Consider the following 15,655-nt stretch of genomic DNA (forward strand, 5'->3'; position numbering starts at 1 on the left):
TTAAATTTTGGTATCAGGAAGAACTCATTATTTCAATTTTTAAAACTTCAGTGACCACAAGAAAAACTTACCTTTCTTTAGTATGCTGGTACCTGGAAGTGACATATTAGAAATTTCACATTCCTGGGATATACTGATGTCATCTAGAGCAACAGTAGCATTTGATGATAAAACAGTAGCTTCCAAAATCAACTATAATTACAGAAAAACAAATTATTAAAAATATATCATAAATGTCTTACAATCATATATCTTTGTGTAGAGAAGCTCATTTGCATCTGTCCCACCTTCCAATCTAATTTTAGAAAACTGTTTTCACCAGAAAGTTCAAATTATAAATTTATAAAGTCAAAGCGGCTTTGACAGCTTCTTATGTAACCTTAATGTCTTAGGTAACCTTGTTTCAATTAAGAGTTGAAACATTCATCACTCCTGAAGGGTTGCCTTCCCATTGGAGCCATTAAGAGTTGTATACATTTAAAATGAGCTCTTTGGGGTAATCAACTGTGTGGTTTACAACTCAATTTAATTGAGATATGAATTCATTTGTAAAAGGTCTGCTGGAGGCAATGATTCATTTTCATATCAGAATATTTAAATACTAATACATATTATGTATATATACAGAAACCTACTTAATGAGGTAAAGCATAGAGTCAATAATCACATACAGTGGTTAATAATATTCATAAGTTAAAGCACTCAGAGGCATCTATTTCAGTTTAATTTATTCTAACACTCTGAATAATGACTGATGTAATTTGTTTTCTTTCTCATTAATTACATCATTATGTTGGTTAATCTACCACCTTAAAAAAAAGAGAGAGAGAGAGAAATTATGTCTGGAGTCTTAAAGACGTGTAGTAGGACCACCAGTGCAGGACATAGTAGGTGGTGCATCTCGATCTTATCAGAGAGGATCTCAGATCCAAAGATCATACGATTGACTTGGTATGATGCATTAACAACTAAACTACACCACAAGTGTTATACAAAGAGATACGTATAAGATACTAGGAGAATCGAAGAAAAACACTTCATTGTTTCTGCCAAGAATGTGAGACAAAATTTGGAAAAAGCTGCTAAAAATACTAACTACCTAACAACCAATAACTAATTACCTAATAATAGCTACTCAGTTATAACTGCTACTTCAGATTTTGTTAGAGAAACTAGTAACATTACAGGCAAAAGCAAGGAGATGTGGAAGTGTATGGTATATTTAGAACACTTTGGGTGAAATGCTGACTTTAGCAACACATAGACTAGAATGCTTGGGGTGCTAGAGGATGATAGGTTTTGAGACATGCTATCCCCAAAATATGGCACACCTTGGCATAATGCGTATTTCAAGCTGGAGGAATTTAAGAAATGGCATGTGCAGAATGGACTATCTGATCTTCCTTCATGTGAGAGGTGTCCTCTCTATAACCGGAGGAAAGGGACATCCTTATTTCAGAAGACAAAAGGACACACAAGCAGAGGAATCTGAATCTTTACCTGGCTAAGTTTCTCCCAGTTGATTACACTTAGCTCATACTCTTTGCCCCATCGTATCTTTCCATGACTGTCCACTCTTCATCAAACCTTGCATAAAAAGGCTTAGGATTAACTGTTTCTTTATTAACTGGTCTTTACGTCCTTATTAAGGCTCCAGTGTCATGTAAGGCTTATATTAAATAATTTTGTATGCTTTCTCCTTCAATCTACTTTTTTAGTTTAATATTCAGACCCAGCCAGGAACCATAAGAGGGTCAGGGAAAGTGTTTTCCTCCCATACATAGGAATACAGGATTTTAAGAGAATGATAAATTAAGTAACAGATGGAACAAACTGATTGCAAGAATTGGTGCAGCTCAAGTGGAAGGCAATTTGATGTTATCTATTAAAAAGAAAAACAGCACAGACTACAAAAATTAAGCCCACTTCTCAGCATTTATGCTAGAGAGACACTCATCAGCATATACGTGAAAGCCCGTCCAGGAATGTTTACTTCAATGTTGGTTTTGATAAGTAAATAAATGGAAACAATTTAAATGTCAATCAAAAAAATAAATGGTTATACAGACCATGGGTAACCATGCCACTTAAAAATAACATCTCTATGTGCTAATATGGAAAGAACCTCAATATGTATTTCTGAGTGAAAAATTACAGAAAAAAAAGTTTATGATAGGATACTACTTAGGCTAAAAACACAATGGTTTAGATTTCTAGATATAGTGGTACATACATATACATTACATCAATAGAATAGGGTCCAGAAGTAAAAATGAACTAATGTCTATGCTAACCTCAAGATAAAGACCAATAAGAGGTGAAGGAGGTCAGGACAGACTATTGCCTTATCTGGAATTTTTGATACTTTATGATGAAATGTATATAATTATAATGATTTTTAAAATTCTTATTAGAACTGTTTTGTTTTTGGTTTTGGTTTTTTTTTTTTTTTTTTTTGTAGAGTCTTAACCGACTAAGGAATTTGGCCTTCATACACAAGGCAGAAAATAACAGTTTTTAAAGAAGGATTTTGACAAAGTATCTACAGGCACTGTAATTGAAAAATATATTATGCTTAACACCATTAAGGTATTGTAATTTATTTTGGACAGCTTTAATTTTAAAAGATTTTTCCTTTTATTCATTACTAGAAATTATAGTAGACTGAAGTCAATTAAAATACAGATGCTTAATTCTTCAGACTCATTAGACAAGCCCTTACTGAGGCCATATTTTAAGCCCTGCACAACTTTTTTAAAAAGTGGGGAAAAAAGAATGCTTGGGGCACTTCTCTGTGCCTGTAAAGAGGTACATGGATGGGGTGGGGCCCTGGCAGGAGTTGAAATAGAATTGCGAACTAGGTCTGTAAAATATGGTTATATCATTTTGTCTGAAGGGAACCACAAGACTTTCAGATATTCATATTAAAATGTTAACATAAAACTACTTCCAAAGCCAGATAAAAATGATACCAGGTCATCTACACCTCTGCTTGCTTATTTCTATATAATTAAATTCAGAACTCTAAAATGAAAAATTATAATTCTACCATGAATTAAAATCTTCCACATTTAAAAAGAAAAATGGTCACTTCTTTTAAAAATGTTTCTTATATCTGTAAATAATACCATCTGATGATTCCAAAATCACCTTGGCTATTTCTGTTTTTTATTGCTTGTTTCAACTAAGCTGATCTTTTGATTTGTGAACAAAGGCAGTTTTCCTTTGGGAAATACAGAACCAATTAATAATCAGTAAGTGAGAAAGAGTTCATGCAGAAGAAATGTTTCAACCATGGGCATTTCAACCACAAATGAAGAAGTGAAAACCTCATTTTTAAGATTTTCAAGGAAATCTGTGAATTTAAATTCCAAGTTAGGTCTTGGAAGGTCTCTCCCTTCTAAAACTATATTTAGGATCTTGCTGATATTTGTTTTATTCAGTGATATTATTCAGTGAAACCTCATTTTTTAAGATTCTCAAGGAAATCTGTGAATTTAAATTCCAAGTTAGGTCTTGGAAGGTCTCTCCCTTCTAAAACTATTTTTTAGGATCTTGCTGATATTTGTTTTATTCAGTGATATTATTCAGTGCTCTTTCAGTGAAAGAGCAAAATCATTTCTTGTTTTTGCTTTCAGGAACCAAACAACTTATAAATGTAGCTTACAATCAAGTGATTACTTTTTATATCTGAAAAACCAAAGTAAGCCTTTCCAGAGAAAAACTCAACTAGCATATTTAGATTTTGGTTCTTTGATATCCTTTTTAAAAAAGGAATAACAAGAACAAAAAAATAGGAATCTAAGAAGAAATGGAGAAAGTAGGAATATAATAGGAAAAACTGGAATATAGTAATTTTTTAATGATGTTATCAATAATAAGAGAAACCGCAAACATTATTTAAAGCTTACTGCATGCCAAGCACATTCACTTGTTTTAACCCTGTGAAGGTGGTGCTATTCTCATCCTCATGTGAAAGCAAAAGAAACAGAAGCTTCAGAGGTAAAGTAATTGGTTGAAGGTTATATATTTAATAAGAAAAATATGTAACCTGAGCCATTAACGATTAGGCTATACTGCATTACTAGAATAAAATAAAAAGATAACTGGTCTTTAGCAGATGCTGCAGACCAGAGCTGTCTGGTGTAACAATATTCAATGCAGTCCTAAATTAAGAAGGCTGAGGACATTGTAACTTTATAGAGACTAGACCAGCTTTTACTATTGTATTATAAATCTTACCCTTCACTGAATCCTCAAATAATGTCAGGAAATTGTTATTGATTTATATCATTGACTGATAAAGAATGAACATGTTATCAATCATTGTGGAAAATTTCACAAAAGGGTCATTTTAAAATGAAATCTAAAATATGACACAATTATGTATTAATAGGAAACCTGAAAAAAGTAGATCAGCTGGAAATCAATGGACAGTACTCAGAAAAAGAACCACCTCTATAGATTTTTTTTTTTTTTTTTTTTTTTTTTTTTTTATTCATGAGAGACAGAGTGAGAGAGAAAGGCAGAGGGAGAAGCAGGCTCCCGAGGAGCAGAGAGCCCAATGCAGGACTCGATCCCAGGACCCTGAGATCATGACCTGAGCCGAAGGCAGACGCTTAACCATCTGAGCCACCCAGGCGCCCAAGAACCACCTTTAGATATTAAAACTAAGAACAGCAGTTAGGGGAAAAAGAAACTGTAAATGAAGTGAGTATATTTCTGTAAAAACTCAACATATCCAATGGGCAGGCCAAGTTATAACAGATTGAAAAGAATACTATTAACTATTTGACTTATATTCTTCCAATAAAAAAAATATAGGAAATGGAGAGACTATTGAAATGGTGCTAATTTGCTGTTCTTATGGAATAAAGAGTAAGCCTTATCCTTTTCTACCAGGAAGAATAAAAGCCCTACCTACCTAAGGGTGTTTATTTCCTAAGAAACTCAAAGTGATTTGTACTCTGTTGTGATGTCTACAAGTGACATCAAAAGGACGACACTGAAAAAGAAGTTCATGGCTAGAAGAGGACATAGAGGTCATATGGGTTGATGCCTTTCTCCTTTCCAGTGTTTGGGATGGACTACACTGTATAAATACGTTCAGAATTTAGTCACATTGAAGGATAGTCAGGTGATGACTAAGGTCACAATGATTCAGTCTACTAAAGTACCAAAGAAGCCCATTCCCAAGAATGTAAACTTCAAGGGCACCTGGGTGGCTCAGTTAGTTAAGAATGTAAACTTCAAATAATTGAATATTTTAAAAATCTAGATGGACTGTTTATAGGTAGAGTATCTTTTGCAATTGTTGTTGCTAAAAGAATGAAGAATTGCACCTAGCTAGAATCCTCATTCATAGCTCCATGTTTCTAAATATGCATTTCCAGAAATCAGGTTAAAACCAACATAAGATCTGCAATTTTTTTTCCAGCAGAGGACAAGAAAAGGAATAGAAATGGGTGCAAAGAGGACAAAAGCTGTTCATATGCAAACAGGTATTAACATTATAAGCAAACAATGCTAACAGTTCATTCTGAGGTGTGAATACAAAGATACTTGCCTCTGTATTTTCTACTTGTTTGAAATATTTACTGTATATGTAGTAATAATGTATTAAATACCATCGTGGCATATATTCATGTGTGACTGAGTATATTTACGTATCGTGTATATGTGTGTCTGCATAAATTCTGGACTGATTCACACCAGAATGTGAACACAGGCCTGCAATTCCTTACCCAAAGTCTTTGGGGCCAGCTGGGTTTTGAAATTTGACTAGTTCAGAGTTGAGAATATTCATCTAACACCGTGTATATTACATGATACCCTCAGGGAGATTGGGGGCAGCACCTATCTAATCAAACATCTCACTAAATGAATTGCCTAAAGACCTCACACAAGTTCAGGTGAAGTTAAGTTTTGCCTCTAAATTGGTTTTTCAAAAGCTTATTGTTTTCCAAATTGTAATTTTCCAAATTGTTGGTTAGGGATTGTGGACCTAAAACGGGCTTCTTGATGAAAAAATCTGAGGGAATTCTTATTCTTCTTTATTTACCTGCAGTTTCTAGAACAAATATACTACAGACAAGTAACGGAATTAAGGGGTGACAGAGGCAGAGACTAAAAACTTCTCAGGGGCAAAATAAGACCTAGCAAGAACCCAGAACCATTCACTCCCCTCAAAGGCTATCACAATTAAGCTGAAGCTAATTGGGGTGGATTAGGAGCCCCAATGGGGGTGAGAGGAAAGCCAACACATGGCGCTGAGACACCACAGACAGGAACGAAGATCAGGGCTCCTTTAGAAAAACATCACAAATCCTCTGCTGCCCAATTATAAAATCCTATCAAACCACTGGTTACCCTACAAACCAGTTAATATGCCCCAGGTAATAAAGAGCAAACTCACTTTGCACTGCAAAGCAAAGTAAAACACAAACCAGAACCCCAAAGGAAGAAATGCTATAGGGGAAAGAAAAGGACACTGCACTGAATCTCTTCAGTAATGGTGATAGGTTAATGAGTGCCTGCAGGTCCAGAAAGGAATGGCATGTGTTTCAACTCAAAACATTTCTCAAATAACTGGTTCTAAAAGAATACATTGTGGTTTAGTTTTGTTTTTCATTAAGACTTTTAGAGCAGTATTACGTTCACTGCAAACTGAGGAGAAGGTGTAGTTTTCTTCTACACTTTCTGTCCCAACGCACACACAGCTTCCCCATTATCAACATCTCCCAGGGTGTCTGGGTGGCTCAGCTGGTTGAGCATTCCACTCTTGATTTCAGCTTAGGTCACGATCTCAGGGTCATGAAATCAAACCTCGCATCAGGCTGCTCACTGGGCGTGAAAGCTGCTTAGGATTCTCTCTCCCTCCACCCCCCACTCTCTCGGAAAAACAAAAAACAAACAAAAAATCTCCCACCGGAGTGAGGCATGTGTTATAAATGATGAACCTCATAACCACCAAAGTCCACTGTCTACATTATGGTCCATTCTTGATGTTATACATTCTGTGGGCTTGGACCAATGTATAACATTTATCCATCATATTATTATACAGAGTATTTTCACTGCCCTAAAAATCCTCTCTGCTCTATCTATTCATCCTTTCTCTCTCCCTGCACCCCCCAGCCCTTGGCAACCACTGATCTTTTCATTGTCTCCCTAGTTTTGCCTTTTCTGGAATGCCAGACAGTTAGACTCAGAGAGGAAGTAAGCTTTTCAGGTTGGCTGCTTTCACTTAGTAATATGCACCTGAGGTTCCCCCACGTCTTTTCATGACTTGACAGCTCATTTCTTTTTAGCACCAGATGTTATTCCATTGTCTGGATGTATAACAGGTTATTTACCCATTCACCTACTGAAGAACATCTTGGGCTGCTTCTAAGTTTGGGCAATCATAAGGAAATCAAGAATCATTATTCACACGCAGGTTTTTGTTTGGAGAAGGACATTATGTTTAATTTCCAATAATGTGAATTAACAATGGACTCTTGAAGATCTTTAAGTTTCATTCTAACTAAAAGCAAACCTAATGAAAATAATGTTATACAGAATATAAATAAATGAAGCAAGGGATCAGAACTGTTCTGATTTTGTTTGTCCTGTCACACGTAATGGAGATTGGCACTTATGTGATTCCATGACTGGCCTTTACTGCTTTCCTATTAAGAGTTACTAGATTCACAGTATTTTTGTCCATTAGATATGGGAGTATAGTCATAAACGTGATCCTTGAGAATCAGGGAGTTTAGAGACCTTCACAGAATGAAGGAGCTTCTAATCACTGAGCCTAGAGTTCTGGTCAAGAGGAAACTCCTTTGCAAAATAAAGAATACTAATATTTACTGAGTGTCTATTATTCCCAGACAATGTCCAACTGATAATCACGGCAGTAATAAGAGCTAACTTTGTGTGTTTACTTTATGCCAGAATATCTTCTATGTGCTTTACATATATAAATCATTCAATCCTCACAACAGTTCTAGAAAGAAGAGGATACTGAAAGGAGTCCATATTTATTCCCTATTCCTTCTACCTCCATGGGCAGGAACTTGCAGTAACACTGCTATTACCGACCTCTTACTCTCTCCTGTGGACAGGAGGATTTAACCAATTAGTGATGTTAGAAGAATAAGCTGGATGTGCTAAACTCATGCTGTCTGTCTCTCCTTCAACTCCCAGTCTTGGACACATACACTCTGATGTTAGCTCTGGCTAAGAGTCATAGGTTTCCCCCAACGGGTGAGTCCTGGATTTCTCTAGCACAGTTCATTGTTCTCTGGGTGAATCTGTTTATTCTGAGGTGATGTGTTATTTAAACCTATGGCGGCAGATTCTAAAAGCATCTTCTCTAAAATATTTTACTGTTTGACTTCTATATTTATCTTAACTGGCTCAGAAATGAGGACCAAGGAGGTTAAGTTATTTATTAGGGGGCCCCTAACACCCCAACAATGACTCTCACCTCCATTTAACAGAAGAAACAAGTGCAGAGGGATTAAGCAACTTCTCCATGATTGTACACCTGGCTTGAACTCCAGACTCCAGAGCCCATGTTCGGAGCCACCATTTTACCTTTATCTTTAATACTCAGACTCCCCTGAAGTATTGCTTTTACCATCTCTGTGGTCTTCACAGATAGGGAAATGTGAAGCTCAAAGATGTAATTTGGAGTCCCTTAGCAACCCATGAGCTGAGCAGAGATCAGAACTCAGACCACCTAACTCCAAAGGCTGTGTGTTTTCTGCTATATTCTATCATCCAATCTAGTTTCTAAAATCACTCTTTTCAAATGTCATCCAGAAGGAAGCCATATCCAGGAGGGTGAAAATTCAGGCACCAATCTGATTACCTACAGTTGCCTTCTTTTATTATGAGCCAAGAAAATGACATAAAAAATAGATTTAAAAAAATCTCAATATTAATGGGTGGCAGAAAATAAGGCATCAGAATTAAAATGTGAGCATAGTGCAAGTCAGGTTTTTTCACCACCTCATATAATCTGCCATCCTCACTTAAAAAATAAATATTTTCCTATTAAAATACTTTTCTCTCTGCCATCCTATTCAATTCTGTTTTCTCCTCCTCCAATTCAATTCTAATCTCCAGTTTTGCTAAGCATCCATATAACAGTCTTGAGCAATTTAACATCTGTACTCATCTCTGATTGTGAATGTGCTTCCTTTTTCAATAGCTGATAAATCTATGGGATATATGTGTTTTTTATGTGTTACATTGTTCTCTGAGAAAAAAAGTAGTATTAAATTAGCATCTTCTGCTAAGTTGTATTAATTTCTTCTGTGCTTGCTTACCTGAAAAGGTAGAGTAGATTCTCCAGCCCCCAAACAGAGATTGATTTTTGCTTGTTTCCACTGAGATTTGGAGATTCCAATTAGATCACCTTGTTTTTGCAAATCCCCATCCAGTGATGTTCTTGTAAAAACCGAGAGATGTGAATCCCAGGACAAATGATACCAAAATTGCACCTGTTGAAAATGTTTTTGAATGACATGAATATTCCATTTACTGGTCTCCAGCAACTTTTCTATAATTAAAAATATCAAAAATCATTCTGCTGTTAAATATAATCTCAATTCTCCTTTCCTCCAAATACGCGAGCCCAGAAAATCCTAAGTATGTCTTTTGTCTGCCTTTGCATCCTCCCCTTAAGAAAAGGTTCAAGGCAGCTCTAACTGGTATTTTTAACACATGCCATCAAGAGGTCTAAAGAAATGGGACGTTAGCTCACCACCAAGACAAGTTTGAGGACATGTATTTTTCTACACCAGCATGGGCGGTACCACTCTGCTTCCACAGAAGTTTCGATGGAGGTATATATTCTTAATGTACAAAATCAGGTTTTACTTATACATTCTCATTGATGTCTCAAACACCAAACCAAAAAAAAAAAGTGTTTCCTGAAAAAGTATTTTCTCAGGTAAAAGAAAACTGTAATGAGTAGTTTTCATTAATTCCTTCTCATGGGGACACTATCAAAGAACTTGGGAGCTCATGTAATACTGTTGGTTCATAATTTAATTCAAGTAAGAAAACATCCTTTTTTGGGGGGGGTGATCATTTCACCTCCTAGTCATTATCAGGGATGACAATCTAAGGGTTTGAGCACTTAACTAGGCAGTAAAAATAAAGAATTATTTTAGGTGCTGACAGCAATAGCTACTACATGAAATTCAGGACTCTCATTTATTCAAGCAACATTTAATGAGCATTTACTAAGTAACAGGTACTGTGTGAGGCAGGGATTAATTCCCTCAATGGCTGGATGATTCACTCTATAAAATATGTCAACAAAATCTCCATTAAAAACAAGTTCAGACACACAGCAATTTTTTTCTTATGATTTTTTTTTTTTTTAAGATTTTATTTATTTATTTGACAGAGAGAGACATAGCGAGAGAGGGAACACAAGCAGGGGGAGTGGGAGAGGGAGAAGCAGGCTTCCCGCGGAGCAGGGAGCCTGAGGTGGGGCTCAATCCCAGGACCCTGGGATCATGACCTGAGCCGAAGGCAGATGCTTAACAACTGAGCCACCCAGGTGCCCCTCTTCTCAAGATTTCTTTGAAAAGTGCAGCCTTAGGACTCTCTAAGAAAACACAGCATTCACAGATGAGGCTTCTCAGAAGTAAAACCCTTCTCTTTGGATTCAAAGTGACTCCTTTTCAGTTGCAGTGAATTTTAAATTCTTGTGGGCTTTTTTCCTTCACCACTATGGTTTTATTTTGTTACATGGACAGATATTAGTGTATATATAGTCTCCTCATTTATTTTATGGTTGGTACCAATTTCAGTGGAAATTCAAGTAGAAAAAAAATTTTTAAGATTTATTTTAGAGAGAGTGCGAGCAGGGGGAGGTACAGAGGGAAAGGGAGAGGATCTCAAGTAGACTCCCTACTGAGCATGGAGCCCAATGCAAGTCTCAATTTCACCACCCTGAGATCATGACCTGAGCCAGAATCAAGAGTCGGATGCTTAACTGGCTGAGCCACCCAGGTGCCCCTGAAGTCGAATAATTTTTTAGATGTGCTTTTAAAAAGTTGTATAGCTTAAAAGAGCAAACATTCTCTGTTCCAGTGTGGTACACCTTTTTTAATGTGTCTACTTAACTATCACCACTTCATCAAAAAATTCTGTCCGCTTCATTTTAGACTTTACTAACATGCTCCCCTAAACTCAGATAAGCAAGACAGGTAATTGAGAAATGAAAAGTCAGATGGAAGTGTTTGATCAAATCCTATGGGAAGGAAGGATTTAGGTTCCTCAACTACAATTAAATTTTAGATCCGTGCTAGAGTTTCAGCACATTCCAAGCTTGTAAATATGCAAACCAGGGCTTTAAACTTAGTACAAGAGATACACATGCCCCGTCAGCATACCAAGCTGTCAAACTGTCATTCAGTACATCACCAGTGCTAATGTATTTTAATAGTGTAATAAGAGTAAATACCAATGGGATCCATATTTAATAGGATAAAAGCTTAAGACTTATATTTAATTTACTACTTTAACAGAGTTGCCATCACAGACCATTAAGCAGAACTCTTTAGCTTATTATAGACGAAGAAATCTTCCATAGTTGTTTTCAAAATTAATACTGGTAGGGTGAAGTCACTGAACCAAGTCATTAATACAGCTGTGATTCCAGACAGGCACTTGTCAAGCGTGCAACTCCTGCAGCTCTCAATCTGATACACGCCAGTGGAACACGAAGCCATGAACCCAAAATCACAAGGTGTGTCGTGAATTCCTCGCGGAATCTATTAAAGCAGTTTGTGTTTAGTAGGTTTTCAGTTAATAGTTTTTTTTTTTTTTTTTAAAGAAGAAGGGAGGGATGAGTGGGACTATTAGCATGAGCGGGTCAGTAAACACCTGTAAACTTTCCCAGAGAGCATGAAGGAAGCTGCTCAGTGTCAGAAAAGGTACAAAGTATTAGGTGTCTTTAGGGACCCCAGAGTTTTATGGGGGAGAATGAAAAGAAAACAATTAACTATAATGTCGTGGCAAAGGTGTGATAATTGTGTGGCTATTTACATGTAAATTAATTGAAGTGAAACCAAATGAAAAACCCAGTTCCTCAGTTATACTCATTACACATTGAGTGCCCAATAGCTATATGCAGTTAGCAGCTACCATATTGGACACAGGAGAGAAAAACTTCCATTATCACAGAAAATTCTATTAAACAGAACTACAAAACAGGTATGTTAAAATTACACCAACCATTTAAAATGTATTTACTACTTATGTCAAAAGGAAATTATTTTCATGATTCATGCCTGATTCATTAAAATGCAGTCAGACAGGGCGCCTGGGTGGCTCAGTTGGTTAAGCGACTGCCTTCGGCTCAGGTCATGATCCTGGAGTCCCTGGATCGAGTCCCACATCGGGCTCCCTGCTCGGCAGGGAGTCTGCTTTGCCCTCTGACCCTCCCCCCTCTCATGCTCTCTCCATCTCATTCTCTCTCAAATAAATGAATAAAATCTAAAAAAAAAAAAAAAAAAATGCAGTCAGATAAATGTTAATATTAAAGGCTTGGTTTTATTTCTCTTGGTTTTTCACTAAGGCACTTTTTTTTTTTAAGATTTTTATTTATTTATTTGACAGAGAGAGACACAGTGAGAGAGGGAACACAAGCAGGGGGAGTAGGAGAGGGAGAACAGGCACCCGCCGAGCAGGGAGCCTGATGTGGGACTCAATCCCTGGACCCTGGGATCATGACCTGAGCCGAAGGCAGTCGCTTAACGACTGAGCCACCCAGGTGCCCTAAGGAACGTTTTATATAGACACTGAATTATTGTAATCAAGACAATTTCATTTGGTTAAAAAAGCTTCCCACAAAGCAGTTCCTTTAACTGCAAATCAGAGAGAAAAAAAAATGAAGCATAGACTATTCTATTGGCTTAAACTGTATTCTCGAACTGTGCATTATTTATATATTTTTTAAAATATCCAATCAGGGCACCTGGGTGATTCAGTAGGTTAAGCATCTGCCTTCGGCTCAGGTCATGATCCTGGGGTCCTGGGATCGAGCCCCACCCACATAGGGCTCCCTGCTCAGCGGAGAGCCTGCTTCTCCTTCTCACTCTTCCTCTGTGCTCTGCCTCTCTCTCTCAAATAATAAAATCTTTAAAAAAATAAAATATCCAATCATTCATTTTTACTACAAAAGGAAAGGACAGCTTTTCAGGTGATAATACTAAGAGTTATGAGTACAGGCGCATGAGCTGGAAAGCGTGATAGCCATGGTCACACCACTTGCCCTTCTGTTCCTACAGCGCCCTGTGACATTGACCAGGGGAGTGTGCAGCCAGCTCTACAAAGGAGTAATTAGGCTCTCTGATACTTAACTCTGTGAAGGACCTACCAGGGCATTATCTACAAGTTTAAAATAATTTCCTCCTATTTCTGTTTCATTTGATTTTGGTCCGTGTTCAGCTGCAACTCTACTCTTCAAAGGTTCTGCTTCTTTCCTCAACTTTCCTACAGTCTTTTTTTCAACTGCTCCCCTATCTCAGAACTCCCTGGCCAGATCGTCAAGCTCTTTCTCAGCCGTATTCCAAATGCTCAGCTACTTCTGCCTTCTCTGCCTCACATAGGATCCTGTCTAGTATGTGCGACACCTGTTTTATCTTCAGTATCTAGAAAAATAAAAATAGAAAAAAAGGAAAGAAAGGAAGGGAAAAGAAAAAATAAAAGAGAGAAGAGAGAGAAAAGATGATATATTGTAGCTCCTCAAAATTCAGCTGGGACTAAGTCCATGTTGAGAGGGGGATCATTCATCACACACACACACACACACACACCCTCAACACTACACACACACACACACCCTCAACATTACACACACACACACACACCCTCAACATTAGACTTTTCTAACTCCTAGTCATAATTATGTTTTTGCCTGAGTATTCTTCATCTGAATAAGCTTAATTAGAAGTTTAGAATCTTCAATAAAATATGTTGTTTTCATTTAAATGATTAGCCTCCATGTGTTTTGCTCATGCACAGGTGGAAAGAGTACCTGCTCACCCTTTTCCCCATACTCTGTCGATTCCTCTAGAATCCATCCCATACTGTAACATCTAGGCTTGGATTAAACAAAACAATCAGGGAATGAAGTATGATTACACAATTGCAAGCCCCACTCCGTAATTTTTTTTTTTTTTTTTTTTTTTTTTACTAAATTTCTCATTGACATGAGTTCACTTGGGAAACATTAGAAGACATGGCCTTTCAAAACTCGTCGAGAGAATGGTTCTAAGTGGATTATTATTTTTATGCTGTACTCACCGTCTTGGAGCACTTAACACTGAATTGCTGTCAGAATCCCTAAAATCGACATTTCATTAGGGCAAGCATGTACTTAAGTGGCCTCTGTTGTATTCCCAGCATCGGGGGCTGTGATCAGCACAGAGCAGGTAAGCAATATGTGGGTACAGAAGCAGAGAAAGACTGTTTACATTGTTACCACTATATGCACTCAGGAGAGAATTCTCAAAAGAACTATTTTTGCTTTGTTTTGCTATTTTTACTGCCTTGAATCTAAATCAAACAATGATTCATCTGTTTCTACTGGTTGCTGGAAAACTTAGTTCAAATGTGTAGCCTGGTTCTAATAAGCTTTATGTGTGGAACCAACCCACCTCTTGCTTCAACCTTTGCCCTTATAACCTCATTCACCTTTTTAAAAAATTTTAAGATTTTTTAAAATTAAAGAATATTAAAACAAGTGCAAAACAAGTTGGGGAATTGTTTTTAAAGTAGACAAATATGCAAACCAGCTTTGAAAGCAGAAGCTTTGTATTAATCTTCCTGTCTTTAATTAATTGTGAAGCCCTAAAAGTAATTTTGCATAGTAACCCAAATATGAGAATTCAGAAAGTATTAATACCTACCATAAATCTCCTTCATATTTGATATTTCCTAGTTAATTCAAAACAGTAACAGCATTTCAACATAAGAAATAGTAGCTTCTGGCTCCCATGTGTTCTGTTTGTCCTATCTCCTGGCTATTCCATGGAAAAATGCCAAGTTTCCAACAGTGACTGAAGGGACTTTTGAAGTCTTTAAATTAAAGTCCACATCTTCGGCAAGGAGTGGGTGTAGGAAAATTTGTGCGTGTTGATGCCATGTGCTGGCTATACATAAAGCACAAGATAATTCATGCAAAATGACTCTACTAGACTCTTGTTAGAAAAGGAGACTCAAAAGAAAGCTTCATGGTTTTAAAGTCCTTTCAAAAAAAAGTTCTGAACTATATTAGCTTCATATGATTATGTAAGGAAAAAATGTAATTTCATAAAATGAAGACTTTAATCATATCAAAGCACCCAACTTCAGTTATCTCCCCGCCTAACTTCACCATTGTATAATGACTAACATCTGCTATTCCATGAATATAACTATTATCAATATGTTCCACTTAGGAAGATCGGCTGGATTTTCTGATTACTCAATAAGATAAGAATTTGGTTGTCTGCTTATTCCATAACTTTTATGAAAGAAAGTATCACACATTACCACAGACTTGTAAAAAAGTAATACTATATTCTTAGAATACTCCTTTGGGAAAGAACATTAAACTATGTGTATCTCAGACTATAGATAACCTTCTCTAGCTGTCTAA

General features: G+C 36.7%; 1 protein-coding gene across 1 annotated transcript in view; it reads right to left on the reverse strand.

Moving 5' to 3' along the window:
• The window catches only part of MALRD1 (MAM and LDL receptor class A domain containing 1), a 790,469-nt gene that overhangs the window by 657,132 nt on the left and 117,682 nt on the right, over positions 1 to 15,655 (reverse strand). The window contains exons 14-15 of the mRNA XM_064590300.1: positions 9,321 to 9,494; positions 72 to 192 (exon numbers count right to left, since the gene is read on the reverse strand). Of these exons, the coding sequence (XP_064446370.1) occupies positions 72 to 192; positions 9,321 to 9,494 (295 nt within the window). The remainder of the gene's footprint in view (positions 1 to 71; positions 193 to 9,320; positions 9,495 to 15,655) is intronic.

Source organism: Mirounga angustirostris, unplaced genomic scaffold, assembly GCF_029215605.1.
Source record: "Mirounga angustirostris isolate CCGP_5_RB_7025 unplaced genomic scaffold, mMirAng1.0.hap1 SCAF_5, whole genome shotgun sequence".
NCBI classification, from domain to species: Eukaryota; Metazoa; Chordata; class Mammalia; order Carnivora; family Phocidae; genus Mirounga; species Mirounga angustirostris.